The 21,836-nt window shown below is 35.8% G+C and overlaps 3 protein-coding genes across 4 annotated transcripts; 1 reads left to right on the top strand and 2 right to left on the bottom strand.

Moving 5' to 3' along the window:
- Positions 1-30: 30 nt before the first annotated feature.
- On the top strand, positions 31-21,787 carry LOC114528125 (UDP-glucose:glycoprotein glucosyltransferase 1-like). 2 transcript variants are annotated; one of them, XM_028549723.1, is made up of 47 exons: positions 31-105; positions 1,855-1,976; positions 2,312-2,397; positions 2,470-2,588; positions 3,043-3,155; positions 3,315-3,489; positions 3,831-4,003; positions 4,148-4,248; positions 4,357-4,456; positions 4,934-4,994; positions 5,140-5,228; positions 5,368-5,431; positions 5,722-5,808; positions 5,923-5,982; positions 6,201-6,260; positions 6,380-6,465; positions 6,545-6,683; positions 7,124-7,249; positions 7,381-7,464; positions 7,713-7,787; positions 7,971-8,100; positions 8,178-8,276; positions 8,821-8,912; positions 9,220-9,432; positions 9,747-9,887; positions 10,520-10,621; positions 15,725-15,771; positions 16,066-16,161; positions 16,268-16,364; positions 16,558-16,637; positions 16,717-16,906; positions 17,163-17,214; positions 17,561-17,667; positions 17,854-17,939; positions 18,254-18,338; positions 18,445-18,533; positions 18,755-18,847; positions 19,204-19,288; positions 19,360-19,469; positions 19,641-19,713; positions 19,926-20,029; positions 20,269-20,325; positions 20,508-20,580; positions 20,814-20,855; positions 20,991-21,107; positions 21,308-21,455; positions 21,574-21,787. In XM_028549723.1, the coding sequence occupies exons 1-47, from the start codon at positions 70-72 to the stop codon at positions 21,594-21,596; spliced, it is 4,587 nt and encodes a 1,528-aa protein (XP_028405524.1). In that variant the 5' UTR covers positions 31-69; the 3' UTR covers positions 21,597-21,787. The 2 variants fall into 2 exon arrangements, with proteins under 2 accessions (XP_028405524.1, XP_028405523.1); XM_028549722.1 differs by having other exon boundaries at positions 21,571-21,787.
- Positions 10,644-12,651, bottom strand: LOC114528126 (arylsulfatase B-like). The gene has a single exon (XM_028549724.1). It carries the CDS (start codon positions 12,357-12,359, stop codon positions 10,827-10,829), a length of 1,533 nt encoding a protein of 510 aa, XP_028405525.1. The 5' UTR covers positions 12,360-12,651; the 3' UTR covers positions 10,644-10,826.
- Positions 12,669-14,544, bottom strand: LOC114528128 (potassium voltage-gated channel protein Shaker-like). Its single transcript, XM_028549725.1, has one exon. The coding sequence runs from the start codon at positions 14,459-14,461 to the stop codon at positions 13,028-13,030; it is 1,434 nt and encodes a 477-aa protein (XP_028405526.1). The 5' UTR covers positions 14,462-14,544; the 3' UTR covers positions 12,669-13,027.
- Positions 21,788-21,836: the final 49 nt, after the last annotated feature.

The raw sequence follows: 21,836 nt of genomic DNA, 5'->3' as shown, positions 1-21,836 counted from the left end.
CGTCGAAGTCCGAAAGGGAGCGTCCGGCAGCCGATTATTACTCGGAATATTCCGAAGACGTATTTCAAGATGGCTGCAGTTCGGATAAATAAAGTTGTAAAAAAGGTAATATTTTGAGTTGTCCTAGATCGTCAGAAAGATTGTTGGTTTATTATTTATATTCATTCGTGTGAAAGTATTTTGCTGTCTTTTTGTGCCGCCCTGTACCATTCCCATCATTTTTAGTAGCAATATCAAAACAAGCCGAAGAAATGGCACTACTTATTTCAGTGTTTAGACACTTGTTACACGCGGATTGGCCCAATATGCCGGTATTTGCTGAACCTGAGTTTTTGCAGAATACAGCTCTGCTGTCACTTTGTGTATTCGTAAAATTAATATTTTTTACTGTAATTAGTGTTTACAATTCGTAGTTGCATGCTGGGTGATGCTGAGTATATAGAAACGTGTCAAGTCTGCCGAGTCATTTACAAAGCAACCAATACAATATATGTCGAGTGATCTTAAGTATAAACAGCATAGCATATACATATATTCCTAATGTGATATACCTAGAAATAGTTGATAAATGTATGTTGTAGCTCAGGAATATAAAATGGGAATATTAGTTGCACTCCATGGAGTCCATGGCATGTTAATACCACCATATTTTCCATTTCATTTTTCAAAAATACCAAACTGCAGAGAGTTTTATTTGATTTAAAGAGATCTTCAATGCAGGAATGCTAGAATTTAGTTTAGAATCTAGTTTTGGAAATATATTGCCCTCAGATGTGCTCATGAGAGCTGTTCTTGGGCACCAGACTGGAAAGTTGGGTGCTTTCTCAGGGGTGAACAGCTGACAGATCCAGGGGCAAGGGCACAAAATTTATCTCAGGAGCACTGCATTTTCAGTTATAAACATTTTATGTTTATAACATCTCTCACAAAATTAATATTATAGTAGCAAGCACATTACAGTTGTGCTAAAGTTTTCCTTGCTAAAAGTGTTGGACACAGCAAATAGATTTCAAGCTAAGGTTTTTGGCAGTAAGTTTGTTATATTGTGTGAAGGAAATATGTGTGCTGTGTTCCTTGATAGTTATTTAAAATCATAAAGTCAGGGTCAGTGAATTTGGCATTCATGAAGTTTTTTTCTTCCTTGCAAATAGTGTCCCCTCATTGTTAACAAATTTAGTTCATGGTAGTTAGTAGAAACATTCAGGTGTCTAAATTGAAAAAATAATATTGTTAGACCTAATTTGTAACTGAGTCAGCTCCACTATTCATGTGAGCAATTGGCTAAGGTAACACTCATGTGCAGTCGTTTTCCTTGGCATTTTCCTTGGTAATTAAGACCTCCAAGCCACTGTCTTCAACAGTTGCATCAACAAGAAAGTGGCGGAGTTGACTACGTACCTCAATAGTAAATTCAATATGTACTGCGTACCTCAATTTTCCGTTGGATTATTTCAGATTAATGGCGTTTCCAACTGTCTCGGTTTGGGTTCAAATTTCGTCTACGTTATAGTTGATACCTTATCATGCTTAATTACGATCGGATGTTGTTAGCTTCCGATGTTGAAAATAACGCAGGAAGCTTAAGAGGCTGGCATGCTTGGCCAATAACCTTTATTTTTCCGGCGGTGAGATGAAAAATTACTAAAAACTATTTTCAGCGAAAAAAAAATATAGCGAAACTAATGCGTCCTTGACCAATCCACAGTCGTGAAAATATGGCGGGTGCAAATTATGCTTAATATAGTGGAAAGGAAAAATACCAAATGATTTCGACTGCATGCACTTTGTAGTGAACTGTTTTTTAACTCTCTATCGCTGTTTCGCGTGAGTTTTGAGCAAATTTCAACTCTCTAGAAATTATTAATATTACTGGCTGTGGTTGCTGTGCTGGTAAAGAAATCATTTTGTACGTCAAAACCTGTGATTGCAACCTTGGATGCTAAATGGCCATCAACACCAATATCATTAGAATCAAGGTTGGTGCTCGTAGTAGATTTAATAATTGAACGATTTATGATTTCATTTTATTGAATACAAAGTGTACAAAGTTTTCCTGAATTTGGCCAGTAGCCGTACTTTAAATACTCACTGTACAGATCTTGCGTGATTAATGATAATTTATGAAGCAATAACGTGTCTGAAGATTATCGGTCGTCTTAAAATTGCAGTGCAAACTTTAAATTGAAAGTGCGTCCTGTGCCCCCTTTCTGGTGAGAACAAAGAGGAATTAAGCTGCCCCAGGCCTCGTTTGCCCAACCTCCAGATTATGTTCTATTATTATCTCGTTCAAACAACTCTTTGTATTTTTCAGTGAATTTTTAGCAAAAGAAGGGAATGATAAATTTTGGGAGTTTGTAGAATTGACCAAATCATATCATAATTATGAGACACATTTAGGTTTGTATATGTTGTGTTTATGTTTATATTGTCATTACGAAGGTATAATTATATTTTATTTCTATTTTTTAGACCAATACAATTTCATAATTGAATCAGCTGGAAAGCTTCTATCTCCAACCTTGCTTAATTTATTCAAATTTTCATTATCCATCAGATATTTTTCTCCTACCATTGAATTATTTAATCAGGTGGTGTATCGGTTCTATATTTGTTGGTCATACTATAAATATTGGGAAAATCCGTTTTGGTTAATAACATTTGCAAAAATATAGCTATTGTAATCAAATATTCCGAAATGACTATTTCGAAATCGTTAAAAGAATTTCCCACGATCTTCAAAATACTTTTAAAAGCTATGCAAAAAATATTTGATGTAGTATTCAGTTTTTTTGATGGGCCGCCGAAAGATTTGAGGCTTTGATGAATTACGTCGTCGTTTGAAGAATCGAAGATTCAAATTAGATTCCAAATTTCTTGCTTAATTTTGTTTGATATGTTGTCAAGAAGTCCGAAATGTTTGAATGTCGTATAGGTTCGCAAAATGACCGTCCATGCATTAGCCGTAAAGAAGTTCTCCAAAGAATTGACCTTCATCTTTACATACATGTTTTAATTCCATGTTTTTGTTCTTGCATAAATTAGGTATCTAAACAATTATCCGTGCCAGATTGTGCAGCATTCATTGAAGTTGATAGTCAGGTCACTTGTGATTTAGATGAAGCAGTAAGATTGATTGACAACAGCCAACAACAAAGGTATTTCGTTGTCCCCTAGTCAACCATATCGCGTGATTTAAATTATCTTTGCTGTATTAAATCACGATTGATAATGTCTTGTGTCAAGATATTTATTTTCTCAGACTTTTACCGTAGTGTTTTATGAATAATCGTTCTCACTTTCACTCTATTTTTTAGCTCTGATATTTATACTTTCACCTTCGACCATGTATATCCATCCAGTGGCAATAATCCAGTAACCGCTATATTATATGGAGAACTGGGCACTAAAATATTCGGTCAATTTCATGAAAAACTGCAAGAGCTCGTTCAAGAAGGAAAAATACGATATTTACTTCGACATTATGTGCAGGTGGGTGGAACTCTTCCCTCAGGCAATTACATTGAAAGATTTGGCAACAATGGTGACAAAAATGTTATCCTTTGTATCATAGTCAGTTAATGAGTGAGGGGTCAAAATTATACATTCACAGTCCTTTAGGGTATTTCCACTGAGATATTTCATCAAACAGCAGAAACGCAAGAAACGTGTAGTGTTAGTAAGCTCGTATAGAATGCAGACTATATTCTATAATGATGTCCGGTCACCTTTGAATCACCGGTCAAATTCGTTACCCTTTTTTCCATCATCCCTGCCATTACCGAAGCTCAGTTTCAACTCTCTGGTCAGACATTATTATTGATATATTCCAGAACGCGTCCAAAGATAAAGTACGTCTCTCGGGCTACGGCGTTGAACTTGCTGTAAAGAATACAGAATACAAAGCAGTGGATGACAGTAAAATTGAGGGTGATAAAGAAGATACCATGAATAAAGATAAGGAAGAAGAAAAAGACATCGATGGATTTCTGTTTGGTAAATTAAGGTAATGTAATCCTTAAGGCACAACACAAGCCCGATTTTTCAAAAGGAATACTACAATTTGAGTAATTTTGTCTGCATAGTTTCACAACTGTTTATTTGCGATCCGGCTTTTTAAACCATGGCTTTTTTGTCGATCGGTTCACAGAAAGTTACATCCGGATTTGAACGAACAGCTGGAGCAACTAAAATCTCATTTGTTGGAAAATTCCAAAATTATGGCTCCACTCAAAGTTTGGCAGTTACAAGGTACGAATGAATGCATAAATGAGGCGAACATCTTTCGAAAAGTGCTTTTACTAATGATTGACTTTATCAGACAGAATGTGTTTAATCGTGAAGAATGTTAATTATTAGATCTAAGCTTTCAAGCTGCCCAACGTGTGATGTCAACGGATGGTGATGATGCTTTGAATGTTCTTCAAGATTTAAGTCAGAATTTGCCGTCCAAAGCAAGGTGTGTATTTCGGAAATGGAAATAAAAATTAATTGTACCGTGCAGTTAAAAGGATTATTAAACTTTCTGGAAGATTCCTTCAAATCTATATCTTCATCGACGACTGAACGCTGCTTCCTTGCGATTGAATCATTTTACAATCCAAGCGAATCCAGCTATTTTCATACAACTGTCACACGATTGGCAAATTGCACGCTGTACACGAGCTAACTTTACGACAGTCCCACGTATGTAGGGACTAAGCCAAAGTTTAAAAATACTCTCATACATCTCGTAAATGACTGAACCTGCATCTTATGCATTAGATATGTACTTCCATTTAAAATTAAACTATTTAAATCGAAATAGTTCAGCTCAGCTGTTCTATCAAGAAGCGGTATCCACCGTTTAAGCTAAACGCCTTTCAAACACCCGGCCCCTGGCTTATATGACCTGGCACGCATCAATGAGTTTGCTTTGCTCTTCTTGTTGTTAAAGATCCCTGGTCAAGACAAAAGTTAGTGAAGAAATGCGAAAGGAAATTTTATCTAACCAACAGGTGAATGATTTGTTATACACAGAGGATAACGATATTACAGTGTTCGTCCAAAGTATATTTATGCCGAATTAAACCTTCCCCTGCGTATGAAATAAGCGTGACTGTAGAAGCGTTTACACAACTCATTTTTCTTTTTTTCGCATAGGAATTTCGGAAGTATGATATCCATCCAGGCAGTACTGAACTTTTTATTAATGGCTTGCAGATCTCTGTTGAAGATCTTAACACATTCAGGTAAATGTCAATACTCTATTACCCCTCCCCCTGAGAGCTGAGAGCTGTTATATATAATGTTTCATATTTTGCCATTTCATTTTCTTTATTTCTATACAGTTTGGTGTTTAACATATCAATTTGTTGTCTGTATCTGTAGCTTACTCGATCTTCTCAAAGAAGAGGGAAAAGTTTTGGACCGGCTTTCTAGTATTGGAGTTAAGGCAAGTGCTGTAATCACCTCAATTTATCCCAGGCCGGTTATTATTTTCCCATCCAATCATTTTAAGAAAAATAGTATCCTATTCCTGTCCTCTTTTTTACATACCATGGTATAACCATATTATTAATTACCTTTTTATTCTGATATTTAATAAACTGCGAATCAATCCATACTGATTCCTCAACGAAGTCTATTTGCATGAATTGCATCACCCTACAACGAGGTACTGTCGGGTTTAGGCATTTTCTGGAAAACTTGTTGTTGAAATCAGTTTTGTTGCATCACTTCCAGGGTAAAGATTTAGCCAGTATGCTGACGATGTCGGTTGAAGGTGAAGAGGAGTCATATGCTGTTGATATGAGACATCATTCTGTCTTTGTATGTAAAGTGTATTTATATTTGATTTTTCGTGTAGTTAGCAACCTCTGATGCAAGGCATGGATTTGGACAGACCTATAAGATAATAATGATATTTTATTTTTTCTTGAATAGTTTGTTAATGATCTCGAACATGATGCCCAATATCGTGATTGGCCTTCTTCTGTGACTGAGGTGTGTTGTGAATCTTCACTGCTTGTATACATATACTACTTTATGTATATACTACTTTTGAAGGTTTACATTAAAGATGGGAGCTAGGCTAAGCCCTGCTGACTCATAATAATGTATTCGACACTACTGTAAATAAAATACCCTTTAGCAAGGCTCATGCTATCCGAGTCATTGCAAAGATAGTTGGAAATAATCAATGCTCCTTTTATTTCGTTTAGTTGCTACGGCCAACGTTTATGGGCATGTTGAGATACATTGCTAAGAATATATTCAATTTGGTAAATTTTATTTTTTGTTTTCTGAATCTTCAAGTATATGCAAATTGAATTAATTAGAAAATGGTGTGACCTTTTAGGGCCAGTGTCTTTAACAGTAAATTGAGAAAATTAAATTTTAGGTGCTTTGTATTGATCCCCTGGCGTCAACAACGTCAGAACTGATCAACCTTGTCGATGAAATGATTCAAAATCAAATGCCAATCAGGTGAGGCACTAGCTCAATTTAGAAATGTCTTATTTGCGATAACGATTTATTTTAATTTCTTGTCCGTACGTTGATTTAGGTTTGGCCTCGTTTTAGTGACTGAGGTAGACGATAATGATGTTGATGGACGAAGCGACGCTGCCGTTGGGATCGCTCGATCATTTTATTTTATTGCTAACGACGACGGACCTGATGCTGCTTTTATATTTTTAACCAAGGTAACTGGCCTCATAATGGAGCAATTTTCTCTTCTTTTTTTTCAAAGTTTCTTCTGAACGCATGCGACATCGTCAAAGTGTTTATACTCGTGCCACACTTAAGGCTCGTTCAAGTGTCCGATTGTTAGATTTTGGGTGGAAATCTGATGTATTTTATATCCAGAAAACTGTCTACTGGTTTTGAATGAATTCTCTGACACTTATATATTCTCTTAGTTTTCATGCATTTGTGTTATTTGAAAAGAGATGCAAAATGTAATTAAAAATACCTCAATTGAGGCAGATTTACTTTTCGAATGTCCTTTTATGAAATATTTGTTGGGTGCACTATACGATATAAAGGAGATGTTAGGGGATATATTCTTTGTGAAATAGTTTTTAAAAATTCTGGCTCGCTGGAGTTTTAAACAATAACGGCAATGTTAAATTATATGTTTTAGTTGTACGCGAACAGTGATGGAATCCCAACAGCTGATGAGGTTTATTCCCAGTTTAAGAAACAATATAGTCAAGAAGAAGCTGACGAAATTCTAGGACCAAATACTGATCATGATGATTTGAGAAAGGTTTGTTTTCTGCAATATCTGTATGTCGAGATACTGCAGGAAACTTGTGAGATACACATTACCAGGACATATGTGTAGCTACAAACAATTAGAAATGTGGTTCATCTGAAATGGTATTTAAATTTTTACAGTCCGCGAAGCTTTTCTTTGATCGAATTGGCTTACGACGACTGCCTCAAGCTGTAATGAATGGTGTTCCATTGGATATTGAAGACGTACGTTGGATGATATGTTATATGTGTATAGTCTGATTTGTACACCTAATTAATAGTAGTATATTGTTTGCACTTAATACACAGTATAGATGAGACGAGGGGTAAACTGTGTGTATAAAGAATGCCCCCAAATTACAATTGATTTTTGTGCATACTTTGCAATCAAGGCCAGCTTGCGTTGACCAGCCGAAACGTGACACGGATGAGCTGTATAATGTTGTGTTATTTTATTGTTCTTCCATTTGTAGATAAGTATGTTTGAAGAAATGGTTGGTAGGGAAATCATGATACAGACTGGACCTTTGCAACAAGCGGTATACACGGTATGTCACATGCATGCTTAGTACATTGTATGTATCATATAAATGATGCAGTGCATGCGTCGATTTTCGGCTACTATATAAACCCTGTCCAATTCAAGACAACAATACCTAACCAGTTTGCATTCTAGCATATAGTTTTTGATTCTGCAAAAGGAAATGGTATATGAAATCTTTCAATTTTAGAATCAGCTGCGAGATGACATGGATGTCTATAAATATATTATGGAGAAACCAAACGTTGTCAAACGGCTAAATACCATCATCCAAGATTCCACGAGACCTCGTATTGATCTTGTTGGAAGGCCATGGACAGGTATATCAGTGTTCCTCCGAATCTGCATGGCAACAGCCTAGCACCAATGACTAAATATTTATCTTTCGTTTATAAAGAGGATCTTCCAGGTACTATTGAAGAAATGAAAGCATTAGGGAATGACCATCTTGTTGATATTGTCAGAAGAAATATGAATTATTTTATTGGAAAGAACGGTGCGTGAAAACAAATTTATTACTTTCTTGCCAAAATCTTCAATATTGATGATGTAATTTTAATGTATTTCCTGCTTCTATTGGAGAAATCATGAAACATTGTTTCAGTAGCTCAAGTTCTTTTGTTTTACGAGTTATCCTGGTGCATGCATGCTGGAGGTTTTCCACGAACGCACGAGGTGGTAAATGTAGGTGAGAAAAATATAAATCCCCCTTGCGAGCGTGGAGAACCTCCGGCACCTGAGGTAACTGTATTTCTATTACTATTTTTTACTGCATCGCTTTTCTGAAGTTTCGGTAAAGGAAGGTAATTTGTGAAGGAAAGGAATGCATTTTTTTTAATTGCTACGCAAAAAGACTTCCGAGCGGAACTTCAATGGGACCTTCAGCCACCACGATTACGTCAATCTTCGGCATTGTAGATTGAAACTGCTACATGACTGTAACGTTATAACTAGACTCATGCAAAATGTTAACTTCAGAAAGATGTTTTCAACTTTAATGTGAGTTTCTCGTTGGAAAAGTTTCACCTTTTTCTTTGCAGAAATGAATTTACGACCGATAACGTACTGGATAATCACGGACTTGAAAAACACAGAAGGAAGGAAGCTTTTTGCAGCCGCTTTAGATCAGATGGTAAGAATTTCTTCAACCGCTAAATTTTCACATTTACCCTATATATCTGGCATTTTATTCATCTCACAAATTTGCCTTTACAAAGGTAATAAATAATTTAGTTACATATTGTTCCGAAAACGGTTCCGATAACTGTTTCATAAAAAATTATTCTCCCAGATGTTACAAATCTCTTTGCATTAACCCAGCTCGTACCCAGAGTGTTTCGGTTTGTCTACTTTCGATCTTTTCGTTCGCAATGCATGCGCTGCCCTGCATGTAGTATGGTTTATATTCGTCTAATTTGTAATTTCTACAATGAAATTAGGTGAAATCCGAAAACAACAGAGTTGGTGTTATATACAACGGTGTTGATCCTGAATATTCATTACCAGTTTTGATGGAAGCAATATTAAACTCAGATTCCTATGTAACATCTGGCATAGTCTCTTTGGTGAAGTCTATTCTAAATGATTCTCACGATTACGATGAACTATCTTCCAGTATTGATGCAATTATTGACTTAGCTACGTCAGTTAAGGTAGGGAGTGAGGTGTATACGAGGTTTCAGGGAAGATGTCATGCAGAATTTGGGAAAAAAGGAAGCAAATTGTAGAACAGGGGCTTATAATTTCCGTAGATCGTAACGACAGCGCAACTCAACTGCTTATTATACCCCTTTCTTTATTTGAGTTTCTTTAACCTTTATGTCGTGTTCCACGTGTGTATTCATTCTATACACATGCATGCAAATATATACAACTTGCAAGTTCTTCGAGATGGCATCACTTCGAGATGAGCATGCGACGTATTCCGGAACAATTTTCATACCGAGTTTTAATTATTATTTTTCAGGGTTTTAAAATTGCGAAACTGAAGGAAAATTTAGAACGCAATCGTGATTCGTACAAGAGAAAGGCAGCTATCCACCAGTTGTTCTGTGATAAAGTATTAAACTTAAAGAAAGGCGATATTGGGATTGTTGTTAATGGCAGGGTAGGTATACCAAATTATCTGTAATACTTCATTTTATATCTATTCATAGACATATTCGAGTCGCCACATGCATTTTAATGTTTCTTTTGGTTTATTGTTTACGATTTCAAGACATGTAATTGAAAATTAAAAGGGCAATGATAAGGTTACTAATTGAAACATAGTATTTCATTCTCAATGCGCGTGTACCTCTCTATTCTTTAATCTGCCAGTATACTGTCGTTTTTCAACAAAACGGACGTCAGGTGATTAATTCGCAACATTTTATATCATATATTTTGGGAATGTTTGTAATTATAAATTTATAATACATAATTGTTATTTGCTGCATAAGATGACCTACTTCCTTGCCTGCGTGAAAGTTTTGTATGCCGGCGACTTTCCGAAAAGGGTAAAATTATGATCCAGTTCATAAGAATATAGCTATATCGTAATTATCGCTACTCTGGTTTTAATAAATGAAAGTAATCACCACACAAAGTTTAACTCTTACGACCCAACGTTTCGACACTCGGGTCTAGTGTCTTCATCAGGGGTGATCAGATGTTGAAACTCAGTTCCTTATATACTCTCAAAATATATAGCTGTAATTCAAATTTCCTGTGAATATGCTGATTATCTTCTTGTTTCAGGTGTTGGCGCCATTACAAAAAAAAGATATTTTTATCTCCGATGATTTTGAACTTCTGGAGACTCTTGATATGGATACGTACGCAAGAAAGATTCGTAATCAGGTATGTTTATTATAATGTCTCTTATTTTATATTCGCCAGTTTATTTTAGTAAAATTACAATTGATTATGCCGCACGACTTGGTACATCGTGTACTGACCGCATCATCCGTCTATATATTATGGTGTATAGGTTCATATCTATAATTAACCCGGATTATTGTATGTCATATTCATAGCACCTGTAACTATTTGAAACTTACAATGTTTAATAGTATGCGGTAATGTCAGGATCCTCTGAGGTCACCCAAGGTGACCATGTCCCATTATGTAATGCAGGATTGGCAGCAAGATCTGGGTCAGGGAATCTGACAGGGACTGCTGTTTTCTTGTACATTTCCAATTTCAATAATAATTCCTTGACTTTTTCCGGATATTGAGAAGACACTTCATGTCGTTCTTCAGGATCTTCAGCAATATTAAACAAAAACAACTTTTTTGTATCAAAATGATTCTTTTCGGTAAAATTGATCCTTGAGTTTGGTGGCGGAATCCAACGTGAATCTCCTGGGCAACCTGTAAGCAGTTTCCAGTCCCCAACACGTAAAGCAGCTTGTGGACACCATTTATAACCATTATTCGGCCAATCATGCCATGGTGTTTCTACTGGATCTATGTTGTGCAGCAATTCAGTTCTAGGAGATGGATCTCCTGTGTTTATTGTATCCCAAACGTCAAAACCATCTAGAGGTTTTGTGCCATTCAAATTACCATCTGCTAACTTCACAAGTGTTGGGAACCAATCAGAAACATGGATCAGTTCATGGGAAACTCTTCTTGGTTTCGCTATCAAAGGGCTGTTTACAAATCCGACACCACGTACACCTCCTTCCCACAATGATCCTTTCCAACCCCTTAATGGCCAGTTGTTACCCCCCTCGTACACCTGACCACCATTGTCTGTGCTAAATATCAACACAGTGTTATTCCAAAGTCCTTTATCTTTGAGTGTTTTTGTCACGTTTCCTATGGCCTCATCCATTGCTGAAACCATACCAGCATAAGTACGTCGATTCTTATCTTTAATAACTCCCTCGTATTGCTTGATATATTGTTCAGGAACTTGCAAAGGCGAATGTACTGCTTGAAATGCTAAATATAAAAACAATGGAGAACGATCATCGTAATTCGTAATGATTTTTTGAGCTTCTTTTGCAAACAGAAATGTAGAATACTGTCCTTTCTCTTTCGTGCTTACAGATTCGTTTCTACGAAAATCATAACCATGCCATAACATGTACGGTAACGAATGTGGAAAACTATTCATTGCATTGTGTGTATAATAATCCTCTGCTCCGTTGAGATATCCAAAATGCGAGTCAAATCCTCTGTTAGTTGGCATACATTCCTTTTTATAATATCCATTATGCCATTTACCAACTATGTGAGTTTTGTAACCACTCTCGTGTAATTTTTCTGCTATTGTTGTCTCGTCAAGTGGTACGCAATTTGGTTGCGCTGGAAATATCACACCATGTTGTAAACCTGTATGAATTTGATATCTTCCCGTAAGCATTGTTGATCTTGTCGGAGTGCATATCGGTTGAACATAATATTTCTCAAGGATAACACCTTCATTTGCTAGTTTATCCAAGACTGGTGTTTTAATCTCAGAACCATGGTAGCCAACGTCGTTGAAGCCGTAGTCATCAGCAAAAATAAACAAAATATTTGGCCTGCTTTCTGCTCTTTCCAATTGTATCATGTTTAGGAAAAGGAAAATAAACCAATTTGTCGCCATTTGTCCGCTTGACGTAAAGCTGAAGTTGTTATTATGTCACAAATTCTTGGACTATCGCGTCTGAAGTAAGTCGGAGATATCTCAAGAAGCGAGATGATAAAATTTGTCAATTTGCGACACCAGGCATCAAGGGACACCTTTGAACAGCAGTGGTGGGACATATCAAATGTCATATTTATATCAGAGTACTCATTCCTCTTATAATATCAGGGACATAAAAAATTTAGCAAAAATTTTGACCCCGGGGAATTAATTTTCCAGAGCAAATCAATACAATTCCATTAAAAACAGAAGCTGTGTATTCTTGACGCGCGACTTCGTGCATTTCTCCCGCGATTCTAAGACTCTATAAATCATGGAGAAGAGACGTAATCGTTAAAACTATTGTAATGTTTCGATTACCGTGAATTTTTATTCCAACAAACTTTTTAAAGTAATTTAATTAAAATTAGTGAATACAGTCTACTATACGCATTATGATTATGCCAATATAGCTAAATAATATATTATATAGGCTGTTTTAATACTACGGCAAGAATTTGCAGTGGCAAGAATCTTTCTTTTAAATTTTAATAACCGGCAGTTGTAATTAATGATTGCTGGCTTTTAATCTCCACCCCAAATAGCAGAATGTTATAAAGACAAACTATGGCGTCCTTCGCTAGAGATCATTTTCTGAATGTACATCCTGTTGCGTCCAATCTCATTAGTCCTTTTCGAAACTTGAATATTTTATTCGACCAAAACTTTCTTTCTTTCTTTCTTTTTTGTCCCATCTCATGATTATACATTTCTTTAAAATGTGATACAAATATAGTGGCTGGCCATGCCATTACTATGGTAACCCCAAATACCGAGCAGATTGCACCAAATGTTTTACCAATTAGGGAGACTGGGGTGATATCGCCATACCCGACAGTTGTCAAGGTGACTATAGTATACCAGAATGCATCGAGAATACTTGTGAAGTCAAGATTGACAGATTCTTCGCTGTAGTAAATAACCGAGGAAAAAAATAGTAAACATATTCCAACGCAATAAAACGATAAGATAAGCTGTCCTGAGCATGCTTTGACCGTCAGCCCGAATAATCGTAACCCTGTTGAATATCTGGATAGTTTAAACATACAGAGAATTGATAATGTTCTCATGACATTTATTAACCACATCAGGAATCTCAATTGGCAAGCATCAAACTGGCGTAGCAATATTTGTGAGAACATTGACAGAATTGTTATAATGTCAATAAATCCCAAAACGCTTCTTATGTATTTCACTTTCAACTCGGATATTAGAAATCGTAAAATAAACTCAAGCAGAAACCATACACTGCAGATATAGTGTAAGACCACAAGAGGATGATCGTTTGCATCTAATAACTGCGTTGTTTTCCTCTTGGATTGTAAACTTGTGTTGTTTGTGAATACGTCACTACAAGACCGGGGTAACATCATCTGATACTGACCAGCACTTGATAGACATAATGTTAACATGTACAGTATTACAATGAGCCCGCATGGCCAAGATAAAAATGCATCATAAAACGTAGAAATTTTTCCATAACCCGACTCCAGGATTTCTTCTTCTTGGTTTCCCTGCCTCTTCTTTGGTATTCTAAAGTTAGATGGACCGTACTCAAGATCTGCCACATTATAAGGGTCAATTTGGAAAAATTCCAACTCCGCTAAAAATATGTCCTCGTTCACATCTTTTGGCCTAATAAGTTTCCCTGACGATTGGTAGTAATAAAGAATTGCATCAAACGCTTCTCTGTCACATTTGAAACAATATTGTTTCTTTCTTGTGTTATAATACGGTGCTCTTTTATCTGAACTACCAAGCAGTGTATCAGGATACTTTAACAATGTCGTCTCGTATGTCTCAAAAATAGTTCCTCTGACATTAATGACCACTTTCTGACTGTCGTGTCCAAGATGTGGTTCAGTATCATTATTGTTAGGCATTGTAGAGCGATGTATTATTTCAAAACTGGCGACAGATGCGAACCGATGAGGGTTGCCGCTCGATAGACTGATATTTGATCGGTTTTGTTGTATATCAAGCATTGTGACGGCAGCACTTCCTGCAACACTGCTCGACATGATTATGTAGTCAAGAAAGCTTTCTTACTATACTGATCTCGTGCTGAAATAGTTGCAACTGAATATAAGGCTATCTGTTTCTACTGAACTCAACAATATTCAAGCCACAATTACGATATATACAATTACAATATGTCTTTTCAATGTCTTTCAATTTTTACGGTTTTTCTAATGTGCAGTGGAATGTTGATAGGTAGTTATTTGTTTGATATGCTAATATTGTCATATATTGAACGCCAACTGCGAGTGACTAACTGTTTCAGCGTTAATAAACAATGCATGCAACTGATGCTGTGATGCAAGCACACAAAATCATTCGTCTAATCTGGTTTCTTAATCCAATTTCATCGTACGCTATCGTAACTTATAACGCTCACGAGAACTGTATCATAACAACCGATACATGTTTCAGCATATATTACCTAATTTAAAACTGTACAAATTTTACACCGATATTGACATTCATAAATTTCTGTCATAATCTATTTTTGTCCTTGGCCGACCATTTTGTCTAAATTTTCTTTTTGGTGCGGTTAACTGTTTGCATGACATAAATATAATCCTTTATGGGTAGATTATAGGTTTACGATTAAATGTTGAATGTTGTTAAGCTCAAAGTTTGTACAGTTTTAAATTAGGCAATATATGCTGAAACGTGTATCGGTTGTTATGATATAGTTCTCGTGAGCGTTATAAGTTACGATAGCATACGATGAAATTGGATTAAGAAACCAGATTAGACGAATGATTTTGTGTGCTTGCATCACAGCATTTTGTCTAAATTTTCTTTTTTTTGGTGCGGTTAACTGTTTGCATGACATAAATATAATCATTTATGGGTAGATTATAGGTTTACGATTAGTAGGCCGGTTGAGATTGTAAAATAGAACTAAAATGAAAAATATAACAAATAGTTTTTAGCCTTTTGAGGGAATAAGCATACTTTATGCGCGTTAGTTTATAGCCTATCTTGCAGGTCAATGCCTTCATCGTTGGTGAAGATGGTAAGCGGATTGTCGTAAAATATAATATAATAACACCAGCAAATATAATTTGCCAAGGACAATTGCACCTGAATGCAGGAATTGCATTTCTTTATTCTTCTTTGGGTCCTTGAACCACGAAGTCTTGCAATCGCCTGTATTCTTTTGCCAAATTTCTCCACAGGCTCCATCTATCTTGATTTGATTTATTTTGTCCGCATAAGGTCCCACCATTGATTTTTTTGCATTTTATGAATGAATGAAACCATGTACTTTCTAGGTTGATGGCTTGGAGTTTGAAGGCTTAGATGCTAACGATGATACAAGGTAAAACTCATCTTTAAAACTAATGACTAATCCAATCCATAGTAAAACAACATTGCTCATCCGACCATTTATGCCATGGGATGGACTAATAGTGGAGCCACGATAACTTTATACACTTGAGAGGGAGCTAGAATCACCACTTCTAGAAATGGGTGACTAATGATTCCCTCCTTCAATGTCCCGAACTGATACCCTCGTTATTCATCCCATGCAGCCTCCCCTGGCACAGATCTGATCACTCTTATGATGGGTTTTTATGCAACTTCTTATCGTTTTATTCACTCTTATTTTTAGTGAATACCGAAGTGATGTTATCATGAAACTTTCCTCTGTCCTTGGCTTAAGATCTAAGAAAAACAGACAAGATGTTTCATTTAAAGAAGAGCATAGGTACGTTTAGAGCTTATCAGTGCTAATACTGCATGCATGCGCATATTTCACAGTGTTTTCTTATCACTTATTGTTATTATAATGCTACTGATAATGTGTTATGTAGTATGCTTCATTTTACCAACGCTGAAACTGGAATTAATGTTGTTGCTCTTATGGATCCTCTATCTAATGGTGCCCAAAAATTAATTCCGGTGTTAATGGTATGTTGTAAATGTAATTTATTATGTGTCTCTAATAGTTTGCGGTAAATTATAGTAAATATTAGGAACGTTAGTGATGAAAACCAAAATTGCCATTCCATGCAATATCGACCCCAACCGTTTCATGCAATACTCTACCTTACCTTGGTTTTTTATCTCGTCAATTATTCATATTTTCATCAACCAAATTTAGGTATTACGTGATGTCACTAGAGTAAATATGAAGATATACATGAATTGCAGAGAAAAGTTGTCTGAAATGCCACTGAAAAGGTAAGTAATTGTCCATGAAACAAAGCTTACAGGATTTCTTACTCAATTTTCTATTCTCCATTCTTTGCTCTTCCATTAGATTCTATCGTTACGTACTCGCACCTAACTTGCAGTTCAATGAAGACGGTAGTCTTAGCAGTGGTCCTCATGCAATGTTTCGAGATATACCCGAAACACCTTTATTAACTATGAACTTGGATATACCCCAAGCCTGGATGGTTGAAGCTGTAAAATCTCCATATGATCTTGATAATATTTACTTAAAAGAGGTGAGGAAAATATTTTATTGATAGCAATATTCTCCATTCGACGGCGTACTACTCCATTTTGATGAGATCAGCCCCAGGCAAGCATCAAGAACGATGAAATCTGTCAAAATTTCTACAAAGTTTCTCCCTGTCCCCAAGAATGAAGTATATTCAAAACAAGTTATTTGCAGCCATCTCTAGTATTATACTCATAACCTAGGCTGTAGTTTGCGTACTGAAAACTTTTCCATATATTTTGTGTACTTGTAACTTGCAGGTAGAGCAATCAGTTGTTGGTAATTTTGAACTGGAATATATCTTGATTGAAGGTATTTTGTTATAACCTTTTTCATCGACACTGTCGTGCAAGATCGCAAGAATATTATTAGTCTTTTGCAAGCCACATAAAACATAGATGATCTGGAGAAACCCTATATGTCGTTCTTCATGTTTTTCGTGTTTTTCTGTGTGTTTTCTTTATATTTGCATAGTGATGGATTTCATGTTGTATATTCTGTCGATATCTTTTGTCTTTCCTATGTTGTTTGGCAGCCCTCCCTCCCAGGCTTCAGATTTTTTCTCAAATCTTTCCGATGTTGTCTTCTCGACGAATTCCCACTCGCTTGAAAGCCAAATTTCGCAAAATTATAAAGAATCTTTTTATTCCAATTTTAGGTCATTGTTCTGATATGAATACTGGTCAACCACCGCGAGGTTTGCAGTTTACTCTTGGGACTAAATCAAATCTCGAGCAGTTTGATACAATTGTCATGGCGAACTTGGTAAGCAATTGTCCATACAAGATTGCGCATTTTGTAATAGGTAAACATGCAGCCAGCCTTGGATTAGATTGTAACGAGGGAACGAGAGAGAGAACCATAATTAAGTCATTGTTAAGCAATTATTAATCAATTAACCAATGTAAAATCAGTCATTAAGCAATGAAGCTGTTTATATCTCATTTCCAGGGATATTTTCAACTTAAAGCTTCGCCTGGGTCTTGGATATTGCAACTTAGAGAAGGACGTTCTAAAGAAATATTCGACATCGAGAGGTATCTATATCTCCTATTTTAATTCATCCATGTTGGTGGATATTTTACCACCTGGATGTCCGCTTTAACTCAATAAACGCCATCTTTCGAAATTGTACAGAAACTACTAGATGTTATTTAATATTTACAGTCGTGTACAGCCATCTTAACAGTTGACATTCTTTACTCCTAAGGTCTGATTCCCCGGGCAAAATTCTTCCGCGAGATGGGAAATTGTGAGCCAGCGCCCGTCAAATCCGGCCTTAATCTCCCTAGAATTAATCATCTTTTAAGCAATTGTAAAATTTCATCATATCTTTTTCCTTTCGTCGTAGTATATCTGGGTCGTCGACTGCTAAACACGGAAGTAATGAAATCGTTGTTGTTGATAATTTCTTGGGTGAATTTTTAAAAGCAAAGGTAAATTAGATATTTCCTGACATGACAGTATAATGGTTTACACATAAATATTGATGTATATATTTGTGACTATCCAAGTTTCAAGATGATTTATTATTAAATTAAGGTGAAGAGAAAATCTGGTAAGGAAGAGGCTGACTTGCTTGCTGATGAAGTTGGACAAGAGAATGGTGGGCTATGGGATTCAATTTCTAAGTAAGCATTGGGACAGAAATTACTACATTTGAATAGTCTTGCACAACGATGCTGCACCTTTTCTATCAATTATGCGGTATAGATAAAATATAAACCGTATTGGCCATTGTAGTTATCACCCTTATAATGTCTACTTACCTTCGGATAGTCATATCAGATACAACAGTTGTTACCACATCCCACCAGATACAAGCACGTTTTATTTATTAATATTTTTCTAGCATCGTCGGTGGTGGCAAGCCAAGTGCTTCAAGCAATGAAACTATCAATATCTTCTCTGTTGCTTCTGGTCATTTGTATGAAAGATTTTTGAGGTGGGTGCATAAAGTATAGAACTAGTCAACTATAGTTTAGTCTTTTTCATTGTCACCTAAATAATGCTCGAAAGATATCTTTCCTTGCATGTTGGAAACTAATGTTAACGGAGTTTATCCATACTAACTTGAAACATTTTTGAGCATTCAAATTTTGTGCGCAAATCAATAAATTTTTTGAGAACAAACCCCACAAATTATGTATTTTAATACGAAAACTCGTTTCTGAACCTACCTCGAGATGTTGAGAACGATTTCATTTTAGTTCGGTTTTTCAGACGGTATATTTAAAAGCCTAATTTCACTCCTACACTTTGTACAATGAGTTGTAATTGTGCTTTCATTGCTGTCTTTAGAATAATGATGCTGACTGTTATGAAAAATACGAAAAGTCCAGTGAAATTTTGGTTTTTAAAAAATTATCTTTCGCCAACATTCCAGGTGCGAACATGATATAGCTATACCGGTCACGTGTGCGTAACTTGGCTGAATTCATTTAAATTTGTTTCCAGTCTTTTGTGCCTTACATGGCAAACGAATATGGATTTCAGTACGAATTTGTTCAGTATAAATGGCCTGGATGGCTGCATCATCAAACTGAAAAACAAAGGATTATTTGGGGGTACGTCATTAATTTTCCGTCAATAATCAGTTCTTTGATAATAATGGTCAATTTTTCTTCTTATTTCCAAGTTATAAAAGTTGTCTTTTGCATCATATACTCCACATTCATTTATTTATAAGATAGAATATAAAATCCTTAAATTTGTCATTTTTCCATTTTAATTTATAGCTACAAAATCCTGTTTCTCGACGTCCTCTTTCCACTAAGTCTGAAGAAGATTATTTTTGTAGATGCAGATTTGGTAAGTACTCTTTACAGTACTCAGTAGTATTTCAAAGAAAAAAATATTGAAATTTTTCCGTATTTTCTCAGCAAAGACCTTTCTTCTCTTTAACAAAACTGAAATTCTGAAATTGGTTGAAATAACATTTGTTAGTCCTGTCCAATATCTTTTCAAAAGCAACCAAACGTTAATTTTAAAGAAGTGTTATATTGTTTTATTTACTTTGTCAGATTGTTCGTGCAGATCTTAAAGAACTTATGGATTTGGACTTGGAACGAGCTGCTTACGCCTATACACCGTTTTGTAATAGCAGAACAGAAATGGATGGCTTCAGGTACGGGAGCCATGCCTTACTTCATGTTGTCATGAATCATGGTTGGGTGCTTAGGGTGGGAACATGGGTTATCGTGGTTACATGGTTAGGGGATTAGATAGGATTAGTTTTATAATACGAAAACATTGCTGAAAGAGTGTAAATTGACAGAGTAATTGAATCGTATATCGAAGCAGATTTTTAGTTGTCAATTTAGAACCTTCAACTACCAAACTTTGGTCATTTTTCATCCCCTTTAGATTCTGGAAACAAGGCTATTGGAGAAACCACTTAGGACACAGACCTTATCATATCAGGTATATAAAATTCATCACTCACGATTTTAAACAGAGTACCCAGAGTTGTTAAAGAAAAATGTTGAGAACAGTGCCTTTGTGCAACCAAGTAGTTGTTGGGCAAAATGTGGCTAGACCAGGCTCGTGATTATTCAAGATACAGAAAAAATAGAATACTCTAATATTGTTGTTCTCTCTTTCAGTGCTCTTTACGTCATTGATCTTAAACGATTTAGAAAGTTAGCGGCTGGCGATCGTCTTCGTGGACAGTATCAGGTAATATCTGAGAGCTTGTTGATAAAAATATCCTACAAATAGTGCGCCACAGACCGCAAAATGAAAATAGACACAAGTACTGGGCTACATAGGGTGAAAACCGTGGGGAAATGAGAGGTTGATTACAGAGCATATAGCATATTTTTCTTTTATCTTATTAGCATAGCAAAAATGAGAAGGCTATTTATATATAAAATATTAATTAAAGATTACTTTTTCTCTTAATTATATAGGGATTAAGCCAGGATCCAAACAGCTTGTCAAATCTTGACCAGGTATGAAAAATGCTTTTTTAAAATAGATAACACTGTAAACTATATTCTTGTTGCGAAGATGTAACCTCACACAAAATTCTTTGTTTCTCGATGGACGATGATGTATTTATTTTTCAACATCTTTACTCTCGTCAGGATCTTCCAAACAATATGATCCATCAAGTTCCCATGAAATCCCTACCACAGGAATGGTTGTGGTGTGAAACTTGGTGTGATGATGCTTCAAAACCCGCAGCGAAAACTATTGATTTGGTAAGTTAATTTTCAAAATAGGGACATGGCGAATACTCGTCGTCTTCTTCCATATGAGAGACCTAGAAACTAGGCTGGGCCCGCTCCTAGACGGATAGATGGGACATTGTGGACTATTATCTCAGCTTTTCCCCTACCCCCAGTATATAGACTGAGATCCGAAATCCAAAAAAGTAATTACTCTGTCATAATTTTTCTAGTGTAACAATCCCTTGACGAAAGAACCAAAGTTAGTTAGTGCCGTACGTATCGTTAAAGAGTGGCCAGATTATGACAACGAAATAAAACGACTGCAAGAACGTGTTGCAACAAATAGATCACAATCACCAAGAGATGAAAGAAATAATGGTGTGTTTTGTAAAACATTATTCATGATTATCCTCCTGACCATAATGAAAATTGTTTCATAAAATTACCACACTGAAACAAGATTTTTTTAAAAATATTTTTATTTTTTGTGTAGAAGCCCCCGAAAAGGATGAATTGTAAATAGTTTGGCCTCTGTAAACCTTGACGTCTGGATCAGTAGGATGACATGAATACTGCCCATTCAAGTTCATGCAACTGTGATACAATCAAAATTGTCTTCTGAAAACAAACTAAATAAATTTTAAACTTTGATATGTCAGAAAATAGGAATTTGTTCAAGTAAATGACACCAAATACAATTTTTTTGTCAATTTTTGTGCTTTTCGTTCACGGTGGCTCTGTGGGTTTGGCATCGGCTGA

This window comes from Dendronephthya gigantea, unplaced genomic scaffold, assembly GCF_004324835.1.
Source record: "Dendronephthya gigantea isolate DGI-Jeju-01 unplaced genomic scaffold, DenGig_1.0 000048F, whole genome shotgun sequence".
Lineage (NCBI taxonomy): Eukaryota > Metazoa > Cnidaria > Anthozoa > Malacalcyonacea > Nephtheidae > Dendronephthya > Dendronephthya gigantea.
This window is presented reverse-complemented; position numbering and strand designations above follow the sequence as displayed.